The 17,670-nt window shown below is 41.4% G+C and overlaps 1 protein-coding gene across 2 annotated transcripts in view; it reads left to right on the top strand.

Moving 5' to 3' along the window:
- The first annotated feature begins 201 nt into the window (after positions 1-201).
- CASR (calcium sensing receptor) overlaps positions 202-17,670 on the top strand; it is a 45,094-nt gene continuing 27,625 nt past the window's right edge. Inside the window, exons 1-3 of one of the 2 annotated variants that reach the window (XM_004373633.1) lie at positions 202-626; positions 2,924-3,230; positions 13,745-14,629. In XM_004373633.1, coding sequence (XP_004373690.1) covers positions 442-626; positions 2,924-3,230; positions 13,745-14,629 — 1,377 coding nt within the window. In that variant the 5' untranslated portion in view covers positions 202-441. The remainder of the gene's footprint in view (positions 627-2,923; positions 3,231-13,744; positions 14,630-17,670) is intronic. The other variant, XM_004373632.2, reaches the window with a different exon arrangement.

Genomic DNA, 17,670 nt, shown 5'->3' with positions numbered 1-17,670 from the left:
CATCTTTCTCCCACGGAGCAGCTGGTGGGTTTGAACCACTGACCTTTTGGTTAGCAGCTGAGCTCTTTAACCACTGTGCCACTAGGGCCCCTACCCTTAAGCCCCTCTGAATGGACATTCTGCACTACCTCTGTTGCAGTCATCATAATGAGATAGGATTTAGGCTTAGCTGCATTCATTTTGTTTCTCTTTCCTTTTAGCAAGCATCACAGACGGTCTCAACATGATGCGGCTTCTAAAGACTCAAAGATCACCCGCCTTACTAGTCTGCAACGGAGAAGGCAGAAATGGGCATTCAAGCACCACAGCTTCCATTCTGTTATTAATCACTCTGTAGACATGTGCCCCCACTGCAGGGCGTGAACTGCACCAAGGGGGAAGTTCTTGGGCCCCCAAACCACCAGCACCCTTTCCTCAGCCCACTGGAGAGGAAGCAGAGCCATGGCTTTTTACAGCTGCTGGTTGATCCTCTTAGCATTTGCCTGGCACACTTCCGCCTATGGGCCTGACCAGCGAGCTCAGAAGAAAGGGGACATTATTCTTGGAGGGCTCTTTCCTATTCATTTTGGAGTAGCAGCCAAAGATCAAGATCTAAAATCAAGACCGGAGTCCGTGGAATGTATCAGGTAAGAGAAGAAGCCATGTCTGAGAGTCTCTTCTCTTCTGCGTGGTTGGAAAGAAGCTGCACCAAACCCAAAATCATACTGTTTTCAAAGTTGGCTCTCTGTTCAAAAAAAGTGATTGGTAATCATGCTGAAGTTTGTTATATTTTCCTTTTATTAAGATTTCTTTCCAAAAATAAAACAGCAAGGATATTGAGTAGAAAAACCCATGGCCTATGCCTTGTCATTTGGTAGCTGAGTCACTGTTGTTCACCTGGCGGCAGCGTTGCTTTAATGGAAGACTGAGCACCTAGAAGGAAATTTATTGTAGTTCTTGCAAGCCTGACTCATAAAATCCCCCACTGACCTCATATGCCCCAATGGTCAGTCATACCTGAGTGTTGGCTCCCTCACTCTTGTTTTTTTAAAGGATCTTAGAGTTGAAAGCGGTTGATGTGACACGGGCACCCGCTCCTCAAAAGCAGTCCATAATGTTTTGAAACTGCTGCCATTAGAAGGTTTCATACAAATCTGAAAGGGGTTGCTAACTGTAGTGTAACCTTCAGAAGCTGCACAGAATACCTCTGTCATTTGACATCTCTTCAACCGTTTGAAGACAGCTAACGTGTCCCCTTAAATCTTTTTTCTCCTGGTCAAGTAGTTCCAGTTCACTCAACGATTCTTCTATGACATGATTTCCATACCCCTCATCGTCTAGCTGTCCTCCATCTGGATACTCCCTAAGTTATCATGACCCCTTTAGAGTGTGGCATTCAGAACCAGGCAGGGCTCCTTCAAATAGAATATGACTTCTGCAGAGAACAACAGAACTGTATATATCACCTCCCTTGACCTGGACATCAGAGGCCATTACTGCATCCCAAGTCTTGATCCACCATCTGTGAGGGAGTGAGACTTTCTCTCTGGGCCGTGCAACTTCCAGAAAGGATGCAGCACTTTTCCCTGGTTTTTCTGATAGCTGGAAAATAAAAATGAAAACTAGAATTTTTCCAGCAAAACCAGATTGTGTTTATGTTTTAATGAGAGCTAGTAAATTAGATTTTTCTTATGAATGTAGAAAAACTAAGTGCAGAATTTCACTGATGCTAATTATATCCTTCACAAAGCCCATGTGGACAGATACCCTCTGTATTGTATCCTGATGGACAACATTGTGTGTATATATTTATTTAAGATCAAGCAGGAAGCTTGCCCTGAAATAATCCTTTTAAAAAATCATATTAAAGAAAGAGGGTAGAGCCAGTTTACTAGCATATGTGTTTTATGTAAAGCAAAATTCTGCAGTATCTCTTAATAACTTTTCTAGTTTAAACCAAACAGTTTTAAAGAAATATATGAACAAAACATAAATACTAGAGAGAACGACAAAAAGCAAACATCACGCTAAAAGTTAGATCAGGACCTTTAGGAACCTGAATGATATAGGGGAGGATAACATGGTATTTCTCGTCTCCAGTAATTGAGTTCAAGTAACAGATCCTACACTATAAAGGGAGAACCTGCTGAGTTGTTACCTTTTCTCCTTTGGGCACTGGTAGGCTAATTCAGCACATTTATTGAGCCTTTACTCTGAGCCAAGTCCTGGGATCATGAGAACTATGTCACTGATCTTATTTCTCTTTGTTAATTTGCTTGATTTTTATTTAATTTTTTTTTTCTTCTTTGAAAAGCAGTGCAGGATCCTTAAAAAGAAAAAAAAGGTTGTATAAATAAGTGAAAGCACACGATTTTAAAACTCATTCTTCTATCACTTAGAAATAACCACTGTTTGATTTAGCCTTCCTGTGAGTATATATCTGCTTACAAAAATGAGGTCACTCACTTCCTTTTCCCCTTTGACCTCTAGGAATGTCATAGTCTCAATCTGTGACTGCAACTCTGAGATTGTTTTTAGGCTGCTACATATTAAAATCCTAATCTAATCTATATTTTCCCCGGGCCCTTTTCTTTTTAAATGTATGTGTTACTTTTATTGAAGTGCTTCACATCAGCCATTTGAAATTCTTTGCCGGATAAGGCATATATAAATTATTAATTATATTACTAATAACACTCTTTATTCTTATTATTGCTCCCTGAGTCTGTGAGAAGCACCATGGTTACCTCATTTCATCATCCTCACAGCCACTCGATGAGAGAGGTAATCTCCTCATTTTACAGCAGACTTTGAGGCTCAATGAGCACAACGTCACAAAACCCAGGAGTAACAGAGCATATTCAAATCCAGCTTTGCCTAGTTCTTACGCTGAAGTGGTTGACCAAAAAGCTTCACACTTTCCTCAATTTCTTCTTTCTTCCAGGTATAATTTCCGTGGGTTTCGCTGGTTACAAGCTATGATATTTGCCATAGAGGAGATAAACAGCAGCCCTGCCCTTCTTCCCAACATGACGCTTGGATACAGGATATTTGACACGTGCAACACCGTTTCTAAGGCCTTGGAGGCCACCCTGAGTTTTGTTGCCCAGAATAAAATCGATTCTTTGAACCTTGACGAGTTCTGCAATTGCTCAGAGCACATCCCTTCTACTATCGCTGTGGTGGGAGCAACTGGCTCGGGCATCTCCACGGCCGTGGCAAACTTGTTGGGGCTCTTCTACATCCCCCAGGTACCCATATCTTCTTAGCTGGAACAGTGTGGGTAGGGGTCAGGAAAGCAAGCTTGGAAGGGTGCCACACCCAGTGTCCATGGGTTTTGGCATTTTCCCATCTCTGACTTTACATTGGTACAAAAGACCTTTTATTCAGTCAGGTCACTGTACCATGACCATCTGGGATTTCTGAGACCCTACTCTTCTTCCAAGCTAACTGAAACATGAGTAGTTCAGAAGGCCTTGTAATGCCACATAACTGAAGCTATAAATCCATGCAGAGGTCCTTCAGTGGTAGAATTCTCACCTTTCCTGCAGAAGACCGGGGTTCAGTATCCGGCCATTACACCTCAAGCACAGCCACCACCTGTCCGTCTATGGAGATGATGCTGAATAGGTTCCAGTGGAGCTTCCAGACTAAGACAAACTAAGAAGAAAAGCTTGTAGATCTATTTTCAAAAAAATAAGCCAGTGAAAGCCGTATGGCTCACAATAGTCCCATCCTATTATGCACGGGGTTGCCATGAGTCAAGGGCCGAATCGACTCTTACAGACTCTACTCATTTCCAAAATTATTTAAGTCAGCACCTTATTCTCCCACTCACTTCAGTGAAGTTGTTTCATAGATTTGCAATATATTAAGATTCTTTTGTCACATTCTTCATTCTATACTGGGACTCCCTGATCTTCTAAGTGATTTTTCTTAAATTTAATTCATTAGAGTTTACTTTCTATTCTGTAAAGCTGTATAGGCTTTGACAAATGTGTAATGCGTTGTATTCACCATAAATGTATCATACAGAATAGTTGCCCTACCTTAAAAAATCAGTGTTCTGCTGCTATTCATAAGGTTTCACTGGCCAGTTTTTTCAGAAGTAGACCACCAGGTCTGTCTTCCTAGTCTGTCTTAGTCTGGAAGCTCCACTGAAGCCTGTCCACCAGGGGTGAACCTGCTGGTATTTGAAATGCCAGTGGCATAGCTTCCAGCATCACGACAACACACAAGCCACCACAGTACCACAAACAGAGAGATGCATGGTAGAACATTGTCTGATACAGTGCCAGAAGATGAGCCCCTCAGGTTTGAAGGCATTCAAAATACAACTGGGGAAGAGCTGTTTCCTCAAAGTAGAGTCGACCTTGATGTGGGTGGAGTAAAATTTTTGGGATGCTCGTTTACTGATGTGGCATGACTCAAAATGAGAAGAGAGCGGCAGACATCCATTAGTAACTGGAATGTGGACTGTACAAAGCATGAATCTAGGAAAATTGGAAGTTGTCGAAAATGAAATGGAACACATAAACATCAATATCCTAGGCATTAGTGAGTTGAAATGGACTGGTATTGGCCATTTTGAATCAGATAATTATATGGTCTACGATGCTGGGAAGGATAAATTGAAGAGGAATGGCATCGCATTCATCATCAGAAAGAATATTTCAAGACCTATCCTGAAGTACAACCCTGACAGTGATAGGATAATATCCATATGCCTACAACAAAGACCAGTTAATATGAATATTATTGAAATTCACACACCAACCACTAATGCCAAAGATGAGGAAACTGAAGATTTTTACCAACTTCTGCAGTCTGAAATTGCTCAAACATGCAATCAGGATACACTGATAATTACTGGTGACTGGAATGCAAAAGTTGGAAACAAAGGAGGATCGGTAGTTGGAAAATATGGCCTTGGGGATAGAAACAACACGGGAGATTGCATGACAGAATTTTGCAAGACCAACAACTTATTAATTGCAAATAGCTTTTTTCAACAACATAAACAGTGACTATACACATGAACCTCACCAGATGGAAAACACAGAAATCAAATCCGGTATGTCTGTGGAAAGACATATTGGAAAAGCTCAATATCATCAGCCAGAATAAAGCCGGGGTCGACTGCCGAACAGATCGTCAGTTGTTCGTATGCAAGTTCAAGTTGAAGCTGAAGAGAATTAAAACAAGTCCATGAGAAGAGCCAAATTATGACCTTGAGTATATCCCACCTGAGTTTGGAGACCATCTCCAGAATAGATTTGACGCATTGAACACTAATGATCGAAGACCAAATGAATTGTGGGATGACATCAAGAACAGCATACATGGAGAAAACAAAAGGTCATTTAAAAAAAAAAAACACAGAACTGGGAAGATAGAAAAGACTAAAATGGATGTCGGAAAAGACTCTAAAAATTGCTCTTCGACATAGAGTAGCTAAAGCGAATGAAAGAAATGATGAAGTAAAAGAGCTGAATAGAATATTTCAAAAGACAGCTCGAGAAGACAAAGTAAAGTATTGTAATGAAATGTGCAAAGACCTGGAGTTAGAAAACCAAAGGGGATGAACATGCTGAGCATTTCTCAAGCTGAAGAACTGAAGAAGAAATTTAAGCCTTGAGTTGCAATTTTGAAGGATTCTACAGGGAAAATGTTGAATGACACGGAAAACATCAAAAGAAGGTGGAAGGAATACACAGAGTCACTGTACCAAAAAGAATTAGTTGACGTTCAACCGTTTCAGGAGGTAGCATATGATCAAGAACCGTGGTATTGAAGAAAGAAGTCCAAGCTGCAATGGAGGCATTGATGAAAAACAAGGCTCCAGGAATTGATGGAATACCAATTGAGATGTTTTAACAAATGCATGCAGGGCTGGAGGTGCTCACTTGTCTATGCTAAGAAATTTGGAAGACAGCTACCTGGCCAACCGACTGGAAGAGATCCATATTTGTGCCCATTCCAAAGAAAGGTGATCTAACAAAATGTGGAAATTATCAAATAATATCATTAATATCACTTGCAAGTAAAATTATGCTGAAGTTAATTCAAAAATGGTTGTAGCAGTACATCAAGAGGGAACTGCTAGAAATTCAAGCTGGATTCAGAAGAGGATGTGGAACAAGGGATATCATTGCTGATATCATATGGGTCTTGGCTGAAAGCAGAGAACACGAGAATGATGTTTACCTGTGTTTTATTGACTATGCAAAGGCATTTGACTGTGTGGATCATAACAAATTATGGACACATTGTGAAGAATGGGAATTCCAGAACACTTATAATTGTGCTTATAAGGAACCTGTACATAGACCAAGAGACAGTCATTCTAACAGAACAAGAAGATATTGCATGGTTTAAAATTAGGAAAGATATACATCAGGGTAGTATCCTTTCAACATATTTATTCAGTCTGTATGCTGAACAAATAATGTGAGAAGCTGGACTGTATGAAGACTGTGGCATCAGGACTGGAGGAAGACTCATAAACAACTTGCGATACGCAGATGACACATCCTTGCTTGCTGAAAGAGAAGAGGACTTCAGGCACTTACTGATGAAGATCAAAGACCACAGCCTTCGGTGTGGATTACATCTCAACATAAAACAAAAATCCTCACAAGTAGACCAATAAGCAACATCATGATAAATGGAGAAAATATTGAAGTCAAGAATCTCATTTTACTTGGATCCACAATCAACACCCATGGATGCAGCTGTGAAGGAATCAAATGACATATTAGGGATGGAAGGGGTGGGGATGGAAAAACACTAAATAGACAATAGATAAGTGGTAACTTTGGTGAAGGGTAAGACAGTACACAATACTGGGGAAGACAGCACAACTTGTACAAGGCTAGGTCATGAAAGCTCTATAGACACATCCAAATTCCCTGAGGGACCGAATGGCTGGGATGGCGGCAGTGGGGACCATGGTCTCGGGGAACATCTAGCTCAATTGGCGTAACATAGCTTATAAATGTTCTACATTCTACTTTGGTGAGTAGCTTCTGGGTCTTAAAAGCCTGTGGGTGACCATCTAAGATACTCCACTGAACTCATCCCTGTCTGGAGCAAGGGAGAATGAAGAAAATGAGATACAAGGGAAAGATTAGTCCAAAGGACTAATGGACTACAACTACCACAACCTCCACCAGTCCGAGTCCAGCACAACTAGATGGTGCCCGGCTACCACCACTGACTGCTCCGACAAGGATCACAATAGAGGGTCCCAGACAGAGCTGGAGAAACATATAGAACAAAATTCTAACTCAAAAAAAAGACCAGATTTACTGGCCTGACAGAGACTGGAGAAACCCCAAGAGTATGGCCCCCGGACACCCTTTTAGCTCAGTAATGAAGTCAGTCTTGAGGTTCACCCTTCAGCCAAAGATGAGACAGGCCCGTAAAACAAAATGAGACTAAAGGTGCACACCAGCCCAGGGGCAAGGACTAGAAGGCAGGAGTGGACGGGAAAGCTGGTAATAGGGAATCGAAAGTCGAGAAGGGAGAGTGTTGACGTGGGGTTGTTAACCAATGTCATAAAACAATATGTGTACTAACTGTTTAATGAGAAGCTAGCTTGTTCTGTAAACCTTCATCTAAAGTACAATAAAAAAAAAAAATCAAATGACTTATTGCATTGGGCAAATCTACTGCAAAAGACCTCTTTGCAGTTTTGAAAAGCAAAGATGTCGCTTTGAGGACTAAGGTGCACCTGACCCAAACCATGGTGTTTTCAGTTGCCTCATATGCATGTGAAAACTGGACAATGAATAAGGAAGATGAAGAAGAATTGATGCCTTTGAATTCTGGTGTTGGTGAGGAATACTGAATATACCATGGACTGCCAGAAGAATGAACAAGTCTGTCTTGGAAAAAGTACAGCCAGAATGCTCCTTGAAAGCAAGGATGGCAAGACTTCACCTCACATACTTTGGACACATTTTCAGGAGAGACCAGTCCCTGGAGAATGACATCACGCTCGGTAAGGGAGAGGGTCAGCCAAAAAAGAGGAAGACCCTCAACAAGATGGATTGCCACAGTGGCTGCAATAATGGGCTCAATCCTAACGATTGTGAGGATGGCACAGGACTGGGCAGTGTTTTGTTTTGTTGTACATAGGGTCGCTATGAGTTGAAACTGACTCGACGGCACCAAACAACAACCACCACCCTAAAAAAAAAAAAAAGAACCCTCCATTCATCATCTGTTCAACTCTGCCCTCTCCCACCACCCCAACCCCTGGCTATCTGTTTATCTATAGTTTTGCTTTTTCCAGAATGTCCCATAATTGGAGTCATACCGTATACAGCTTTTTAAGGCTACTTCTTACACTTAGCAATATATATTTAAGACTTATCCATGTGTTTTCATGGTTTGATAGCTCATTTCTTTTTAGGACTGAGTAATATTTTATTGGATTCTTTCATTTAAAGATACAGGTTGAACTCATCACAAAGCAGTTGGTACTTTATGAGCTTCATCTCCTGAAATACCTAATACATTTTTTAGCTGACATACATTTATTTATTCATTTAGCAAGCAGATAGATGTTAAGTCTACTATAACACCAAATAAATGAGGAAATTCATAAAGTTTTTTTTAACTTCTTAACAAGTAGTTTTACTGTCATATAGACTCAGCTCAATCTCAACAATGTCAACTAGACCTTCACTATTCTTCTGAACTTCTTTTAAAATATCTTGCATAAAACTTTGTCTTCTTTTTTAAAGTGTTCAATTATTTTATTTCCCATTCCATTCTTTTAGTAAATGAGCTTTCTTTTGCCTTTACTAAAAGAAATGAGACCCTGTGATGTAAATCCCACCTCTCAAACCCCAAATCTTGTCTCTAATCCTATTTCCCTAAAAGTCTCTGCCTCTCAACTATCTGGTTGAAAGTTTAGGTCATAGGGAAGCAAAACATATTTTCTCTGAAATCAGGAACTTACTAAATCATTGTCTTGCACATTCTTGAAATGCAGAATATTCTGCTTCATTCAACAAGTATTTGTTGAGCATATATGAACAGGTAGCCTCCACCCTGCAGAAGCTCAGCCGTGGTGGTGAGATGGTTGCATTTGCAGATACTAACAGTTCACTAAAACAAGTGGTTAATAAACATCTGCTTCAAGTAAAAAGAGGAAAAGAAAAAAAAAAAGACAGCAAACTCTACCTGCCATTCTATAAACTGATTTTTCCCTTACTACTATAAAGTAGACCTCTGTTCATGTTAATATTTGTAGATCTATGACATCATTTTATTATAGTCAAAAGTTGGAAGCAACCTTAAGGCCCATGTATGGAGGATTAGCTCAATCGGGATAAGTCCCTTAAAGAAAAATTTAAATTAAATTATAAACCCCACTTTAATTTTTTTTAATGTTTAATATTTAAAATTTGTAAGTGTACTTTGATAAATTCACATTTCTATGTTGGGAGGTCTCTCTTTCCTTGGTGATGGACATTATCCCTTTATATACATGTGACAACTGAGAAAGTCTTGTCATCATTTCCAGAATTCTTACTTCAGGGAATTAAAGGTGTTTCCCCTGGGGAAGCCCTGGCTCCGTAACTCTTGTGCCAAAGTGATTTGACAAAACCCACATTAGTAAATGTATGGGGCAAGATGCAAATACGCATCTTTAAATTTAGCATATTGCCCAGTAAAATGGGATTGCATAAGCTATTTGGAAATATTTTAAAAACACAGTTGAAGTAAGTTGTGACGCATGGCCAATACTTGTTAAGATGTAATTGTCATCACGTAAACAAAGACCATGAAGAAGAGATGTTAAATTCTTTGTAGTTTGGATGGAGGATAAAGTTAAGCTGAATGTGAATTATGAACGTGCTGAGAAGGTAACTGCAATGATTATCAGTCAAATCAGTATAAGTTTATATACAGCCATGGTTCTCTGCCATAGCTGCGTGTTAGAGTCACATGGGGAGGTTTAAAAATATTGATGCCTGGGTACCACCCACCCAAGAGATTCTGATTTCATTGACCAGAGATGCAGCCAGGACAAAGGGAGTTTTTGAAAGCTCCCTGGGCAAGTCTAATGCACAGCCAGGGCTGGGAACCTTTGCTCTGCAGAGTGGGATCACAGGCCCAGTGTATTTCTTATGCCAGCCACGCCACCATGTGGGTGGAACAAGCAAACCAGCTCGAATAAGGTGGTTAGAACAGTTTTCTGAATCATTCATGAAATTCTCCCTTCTTACGTTACAAAAGTTTTGTATATTTTCAAGGGTTTTTTTTTTTTTTAAAAAAAAAAAAAGGACAGACAGTAGTATTTGCCCTGCTTTTCTAGTTTATTTGCTTTTTAAAAACTGGACAAATATTTTAAATACATCCTTTAAGAGAACACATCTATGAGGAAAAATTTTGTTTTTTAATTTTTATCCCTTTAAGACCCTTTTAAATCCAGTTTTCAAAATAAGATTTAGAAGCAAGTAATGATGGATTTACAAAATATCCAGGCAGGACTTGCATTTGCAAATCTTGATCCAGAAGCCTGCAGTTTGGGTCTGCAAACAGAGCTTTCTAGAAAACAGTAACAGCTAAACAAATCGCTTAATTTTTTTTCTGTGATTTTTATTTATTTAAATTGTTGAAATGGTGTATGACTGTGTGTATTTTCACCTATATATATATATATATATATATACATATATATATATTAACCACTTACCTCATGAACTGCTGTTGTAGAGCAAGAAGGTGCTTATTTTGATAAAAGAAAAAAATTGTCAGCTTCACATTACAGCTTCCAAAAATCAAAGCTCTTGTCAGAAAAGGGCATGCCTCCATTTAGCAAAGTAGGTCCATTTCTTTCATTGACCAAAGGTCTTTTATGGTTTTAGTGTAGAAACTATATTTTCATGCAAAGGAATGTATTGGAAAATTTCATTTTAAAACACTGAACATGTAAAACTAATTGCTTCAGTTGGTGAGCATAATTAAAAAGGCGTTTCTGTCTGTTCCCCAGAATGTCTTGAAATTATTTCCAGAAGAAGTTTTAAAACTCTAGAAAACCAGGGAGCAAGAGACGTTGAACGTGTATGTCTTCATTACCTAGAAGAAATTCCATCAAGTGTAAACATGTTTTGGCTTTGGTTCTTTAGAAGGAATAGTCCAGTCACTTGGAACTTCCTAGCTGGTGAGCCACAATACATTGGAGTGCTGCAGATGGGTCAAACCTGTGCCAAGACATTGACCCTCACCAGCTTTGGGGTAGCTAGGTAGGGCATGGGGTGATTGGAACACCCCCTCCCAGGGCTGGTCAGCCTCCTCCATTTATTCTGTTTTCTACATTTGCCATGGTGTGACAAAAGTTAAGAAGCAGCTCTGGAAGATGGTTGAGCTCACTGCAGAGCCAGGGGAGGAAAGGATGTTTTCCTGACCGTATTTAATATTGACGTCATTGTTACTGTGGTGATGGGAATCCAGCCTAATGAGCCTCAATGGCTAACTGAGCCTAAATGATAAACAACAGTTTTTAGAAATTACTGCAATTGAGGTTACTTTTATCTAAAGCATGGGAGGGGGAAATGGAGGGCCAGGAGGAGGGGATACCTAGAGGACAGGAAGAGAGAAATTAGGCAATAGAGAAAGGAAAACCCGTGGGGCTTCACTGAAGAAACTTAGGTTCATAATCTATAAAACCAAGTCAGTTGCTGTCAAGTCAGTTGCGACTCCTGGTGACCACATGTGTGTCAGAATAGAACTGTGCTCCATAGGCTTCTCAGTGACTGATTTTTCTGAAGTAGATGGCCAGGCCTTCTTCTGAGGAGCCTCTGGGTGGACTAGAACCTCCAACCTTTCAGTTAGCAGCCAAGTACATTAACTATTTGCATTACTCAGGGACTCCCTCATAACCCACAACCCAAACCAATAACCAGTTGTTGTCGAGTCAACTCTGACTCCTGGTGACCTCTTGTGTCAGAGTAGAACTCTGCTCCATAACATTTTCAATGGCTGATTTTTTGGAAGTAGATCACCCAGGTGCTTCTAGGTAGACCTGAACCTCCAACCTTTTGGTTGACAGCCGAGCTGCTTACTACTTGCATCACCCAGGGACCCCTCATAGCCCTTTTAAAAAAAAAATGCCATTGAGTTGATTCCAACTCATAGTGACCCTATAAGACAGAGTGGAATTGCCTCATGGGGTTTCCAAGGGTGTAGTCTTTATGGAGCCCTAGTAGGGCAGTGGTTAAGAACTCAGCTGCTAACCAAAAGGTCGGCAGTTCGAGTCCACCAGCCACTCCTTGGAAACACTGTTGGGCAGTTCCTGTAGGGTCACTATGAGTTGGAATTGACTGGACAGCAGTGGGTTTGTTTTTTGTTTTGTTTTTTTATCTTTATGGAAGCAGACTGCCAGCTCTTTCTCCTGCAGAGCAACTGGTGGGTTCGAACCGCTGACCTTTTGGTTAGCAGCCAAGTGCTTAACCACTGCACTACCAGGGCTCCTTAGAGGTAGGTTTGTTATTAGGCGCCATTAAGTCAGTTCCAACTCATAGCGACCCTATGTACTACAGAACGAAACACCGCGCTGTCCTGTGCCATCCTCACAATCCTTGCTATGCTTGAACCCATCATTGCAGCTTCTGTGTCAGTCCGTATTGTTGAGGGTCTTCCTCTCTTTTGCTTACCCTCTGCTTTACCAAGCTTCATGTCCTTCTCCAGGGACTGGTAGGTTAGGGGAAGCTCAAACACTCAGATCAGATCCTGGGCCCAACAAAGCGGAAGGTGTGCATATGGTTATATTATAACCAGTGAGGCAGCACAGAAGAGGTTAGAAGAAACTAAACAGTTTGTAAGGATGCTCCTTGAAAGAATAAGTAGATCCTACTGTTGTTAGGTTGATTTTATGATCAGATCTGTGTTTGAAGGTAGCACTGTGAAGAAAATCTAAAACAGTTTATATGTGTGAACATATAAGAGTGGGTTTCCTAGGATTTTAGTAATCCCTTAAAAAAACAAAACCCACTGCCGCTGAGTCAATAGAACAGAGTAGAACTGCCCCATAAGGGTTTCCAAGGAGCAGCTGGTGGATTTGAACTGCCAACCTTTTCGTTAGCAGCCAAGCTGTTAACCACTGTGCCACCAGAGCTCCAGTAATCCTTTACTCCTTTTATAATAGATAACAGCTGCTCTGATTTTTTGAGCACCTGTTTTAAATCCGGCACTGGGTACACATATTCTGTCATTTAATATTCATGGGAGTGCTGCAAGGTAAGTATTAATTATTATACAGATAAGAAAATGAGGCTTTAAGTGGCCAGGCAGATTATTTGAGGTCAGTTATCTCCTAAATTGCAGAAATGGGATTCAACCTCAAGTTTATTCTGCTTTTAAAGTCCAGCAGATTTCCTCCTTGCAGACTGCCTCCCCTTATGGTATCCAGAGAGAGAACGTGCCTCTTCCCATTTTATTACCTACACACGTGCACAATGTGGGGAACCTCTTGTAATGCATGATATAAACCCAACTCATTGTTTGTCCCATCCCCAAAAATACACCGGGAGTTAGAAGCTCCCTCATAGACTGACAGGTGCTTGGGTGCTCACCCTGTAGTGGAACAGATTCTGGTTGTTCTCACTCTTTCATCCTGTCTGCAGTGAACAGCCTGTCCGACTGCTGCATGCTTAAAAAGCCATGTCCACAACAGCCTTGAAGCTCGCTTGGCACCCCAGTCACTCACTCACTCACTCATTCATTCTGTGTCCTTGTTTTTTTCCAGGTCAGCTACGCCTCCTCCAGCCGACTCCTCAGCAATAAGAATCAGTTCAAGTCCTTCCTCCGTACCATCCCCAACGATGAACACCAGGCCACGGCCATGGCAGACATTATCGAGTATTTCCGCTGGAACTGGGTGGGCACAATTGCGGCTGATGATGACTATGGCCGGCCAGGGATTGAGAAGTTCCGAGAGGAAGCTGAAGAGAGGGACATCTGCATTGACTTCAGCGAACTCATCTCCCAGTACTCGGATGAGGAAGAGATCCAGCAGGTAGTGGAGGTGATCCAGAATTCCACGGCCAAAGTCATTGTCGTTTTCTCCAGCGGCCCAGACCTTGAACCCCTCATCAAGGAGATCGTCAGGCGCAATATCACGGGCAGGATCTGGCTGGCCAGTGAGGCCTGGGCCAGCTCCTCCCTGATAGCCATGCCCGAATACTTCCATGTGGTCGGAGGCACTATTGGATTCGGCCTGAAGGCAGGGCAGATCCCAGGGTTTCGGGAATTCTTGCAGAAAGTACATCCCAGGAAGTCTGCCCACAATGGTTTTGCCAAGGAGTTTTGGGAGGAAACATTTAACTGCCACCTCCAAGAAAGTGCTAAAGGACCCTTACCTGTGGACCCTTTACTCAGAGATCACAAAGAAGGTGGCAGCAGGTTAAGCAACAGCTCCACTGCCTTCCGACCTCTCTGTACAGGGGATGAGAACATCAGCAGTGTCGAGACCCCTTACATGGATTACACACATTTACGGATATCCTACAATGTGTACCTGGCAGTCTACTCCATTGCTCATGCCCTGCAAGATATATACACCTGCTTACCTGGGAGAGGGCTCTTCACGAATGGTTCCTGTGCAGATATCAAGAAAGTTGAGGCTTGGCAGGTAAGTCCTTAACTTAGATAACAGTTCTCTATGTGATGAAGTGGAGCCCTGGGTGGTGCAAATGGTTAATTTACTTGGCTGCTAATCGAAAGACTGAAGGTTCGAGTCCACCCAGAGGTGCCTCAGAAGAAAGGCCTGGTGATCTACTTCTGAAAAATCAGCCATTGAAAACTCTGTGGTGCACAGTTCCACTGTGAGACACATGGGGTCACCGTGAGTCAGAATCAACTCAAAGACAACTGGTAAACTGGTGTCATGAAGCAGAGTTGGGCTGATCCAGGCAAAAAAGATAAAATGGTTACCTCAAAAAGGCAGTATCTAAATGAGGCCACTAAATGTAGTTTTTGATTCAAACTACCTTTTCAAATATCTGAGCAACTGACTTCTGCAAAATAGATAGTAATTTCATTTGATTCTCTGTTTAAGGTCCTGGCTCAACTTTTCTTTAGTCTGGTTCAAAGGACTTAAAATGTGGCCCCTGAAGGTTTTCACATGCCCTGGAACAGATTTAGTATTGAGCAGGGTGTTTTTCTAATTCCTAAAGATATTGCTCCCTTGAGAGTAACAAGTTTTGTTGAGTACCTATTACATTTCATACAGTAAGGGGCATGAAGCTAGTGAGACTGTGTTCATTCCCCACTCACAGCTCTGCTGGACCACCCAACAGGCCAGCTAAGCACGAGCTGAGGACACAAGAAAACCAAGAGCACATAAAGGATCTCTTCTTAAAAGCATTTATCTTGGATATTACAAAATGAAGCACTGAAATAGTTATCACAGAAAAAATTTAGAACTTAGGTGGAGTTTCTACACTTATTTTGTAGTGTCTAAGCAAAAAGTGTCTAAGCAAAAAATTATAGCTAGAACAACTTGGTATATAGAACCTAGCCACCACAGACCTCTAGGAAAAGATACCAAGAAACAAAGAGTGTACAACTTAAGACTGACATTGTAGGGATTTTCCTGGGATGAGAAGGAGAGACTGTCTGGACTGGTAGGGTGAGGCAGGACTTGCCAGTTCTCGGCCCTTCTTTTATGGGAAAATCTTGCTCAGATGTCATTGTTGGCTAAAATTTCTAAAGTCTGTGGTATTCTCAAAGCTTCCTTCCTCCTACTGCAACCCCACCCTCGCAAGGAAAGAGGAGTTTAATGAAAGTCAAAGACTAAAAGGACTTCGGAAGCCACGATGCTAAGGTGTGGAATTTTAAGAAGGAGGAATAAAGGGACAGTCTTTGGGTGGTAATTACTATTCTCTCTCTTTCCTCTCATCCCTTCCATGTCTCTTGGAAGGAGGGGCCTAGCTGTTGAAGAGCCTGAAGGACCAGGGTGGGGTTGAAGGGAAAAAGAGGCTTCCGGAGGGCAGTTTTAGCCAGTTCTGCTCTTTAATGACTCCCCTCCCAGACAAGGAAGTAAGATCCAGATGGGCAAGGCCTATGAGAAAGAAGTCAAGAGTTATGCTATAGTCAGCATTGGGACTTTTAGCTGCATACAATAGAAAACCCAAACCAAACTGGCTTAAATAGAAAAAGGAAATTTAATGGCTCATGACACTGACAATTTCAGAAATATTCCAGGTACAACCAGATTCTTTCTTTCTTTCTTTTTTATTGTGCTTTAAGTGAAAGATTACAATTCGAGTTAGTCTCTCATACAAAAATTTATACACACATCGTTATGTGACCCTAGTTGCTCTCCCTGTACTGTGACAGCACACTCCTCCTTTCCACCCCCCGTTTTCCCGTGTCCATTCAACCAGCTCCTGACCCTCTCTGCCTTCTCATCTCACCTGTGGGCAGGAGCTGCCCATTTCGTCTCATGTATCTACTTGAGCTAAGAAGCACACTCTTCACGAGTATCATTTTATGTCCCATAGTCCAGTCTAATCTTAGTCTGAAGACTTGGCCTCAGGAATGGTTTTAGTTTTGGGCTAACAGAGAGACCAGGGACTATGTCTTCCGAGGTCCCTCCAGTCTTAGTACAACCATTAAGTCTGGTCTTTTTACTAGAATTTGAGTTCTGCACCCCACTTTTCTCCTGCTCAGTCAGGGACTCTCTGTTGTGTTCCCTGTCAGGATAGTCATTGGTGGTAGCCTGGCACCATCTAGTTCTTCTCATCTCAGGCTGATGGAGTCTCTGGTTTATGTGGCCCTTTCTGTCTCTTGGGCTAATATTTTCCTTATGTCTTTGGTATTCTTCATTCTCCTTTGCTCCAGGTGGGTTTGGACCAATTGACACATCTTAGATGGCTGCTTGCTAGCTTTCAAGACCCCAGACGCCACTCACCAAAGTGGGATGCAGAACATTTTCTTAATAAACTTTGTTATGCCAGTTGACCTAGATGTCCCCTGAAACCATGGTCCCCAGACCCCCGCCCCTGCTACTCTGTCCCTCGAAGTGTTTGGTTGTATTCAGGAAAATTTTTAGCTTTTGGTTTAGTTCAGTTGTGCTGACTTCCCCTGTAGTATGTATTGTCCTTCCTTTCACCTAAGATAATTTTTGTGTACTCTCTAGTTAGTGAATATCCCTCCCCCTTCCCTACTCACCCTCCTAACTATCAAAGAATGTTTTCTTCTGTGTTTAAACCTTTCTTGAGTTCTTATATTAGTGGTCTTATATAATATTTGTCCTTCTGTGACTGACTAAATTCACTCAGCATAATGCCTTCCAGATTCCTCCATGTTATAAGATGTTTCACGGAGTCATCATCGTTCTTTATTGTTGCATAGTATTTCATTGTGTGTATGTACCATAACTTGTTTATCCATTCATCCGTTGATGGGCACCTAGGTTGTTTCTGTCTTTTTGCTATCATGGACAGTGCTGCAATGAACATGGGTGTGCATATATCTATTCGTGCGATGGCTCTTATTTCTCTAGGATATATTCCAAGGAGCAGGATTGCTGGATTGTATGGTACTTCTATTTCTAGCTTTTTAAGGAAGTGCCAAATCGATTTCCAAAGTGGTTGTACCATTTTACATTCCCACCAACAGTGTATAAGTGTTCCAGTCTCTCCACAACCTCTCCAACATTTATTATTT

Source organism: Trichechus manatus, unplaced genomic scaffold, assembly GCF_000243295.1.
Source record: "Trichechus manatus latirostris isolate Lorelei unplaced genomic scaffold, TriManLat1.0 scaffold00026, whole genome shotgun sequence".
In the NCBI taxonomy this organism is placed as follows: Eukaryota; Metazoa; Chordata; class Mammalia; order Sirenia; family Trichechidae; genus Trichechus; species Trichechus manatus.
This window is presented reverse-complemented; position numbering and strand designations above follow the sequence as displayed.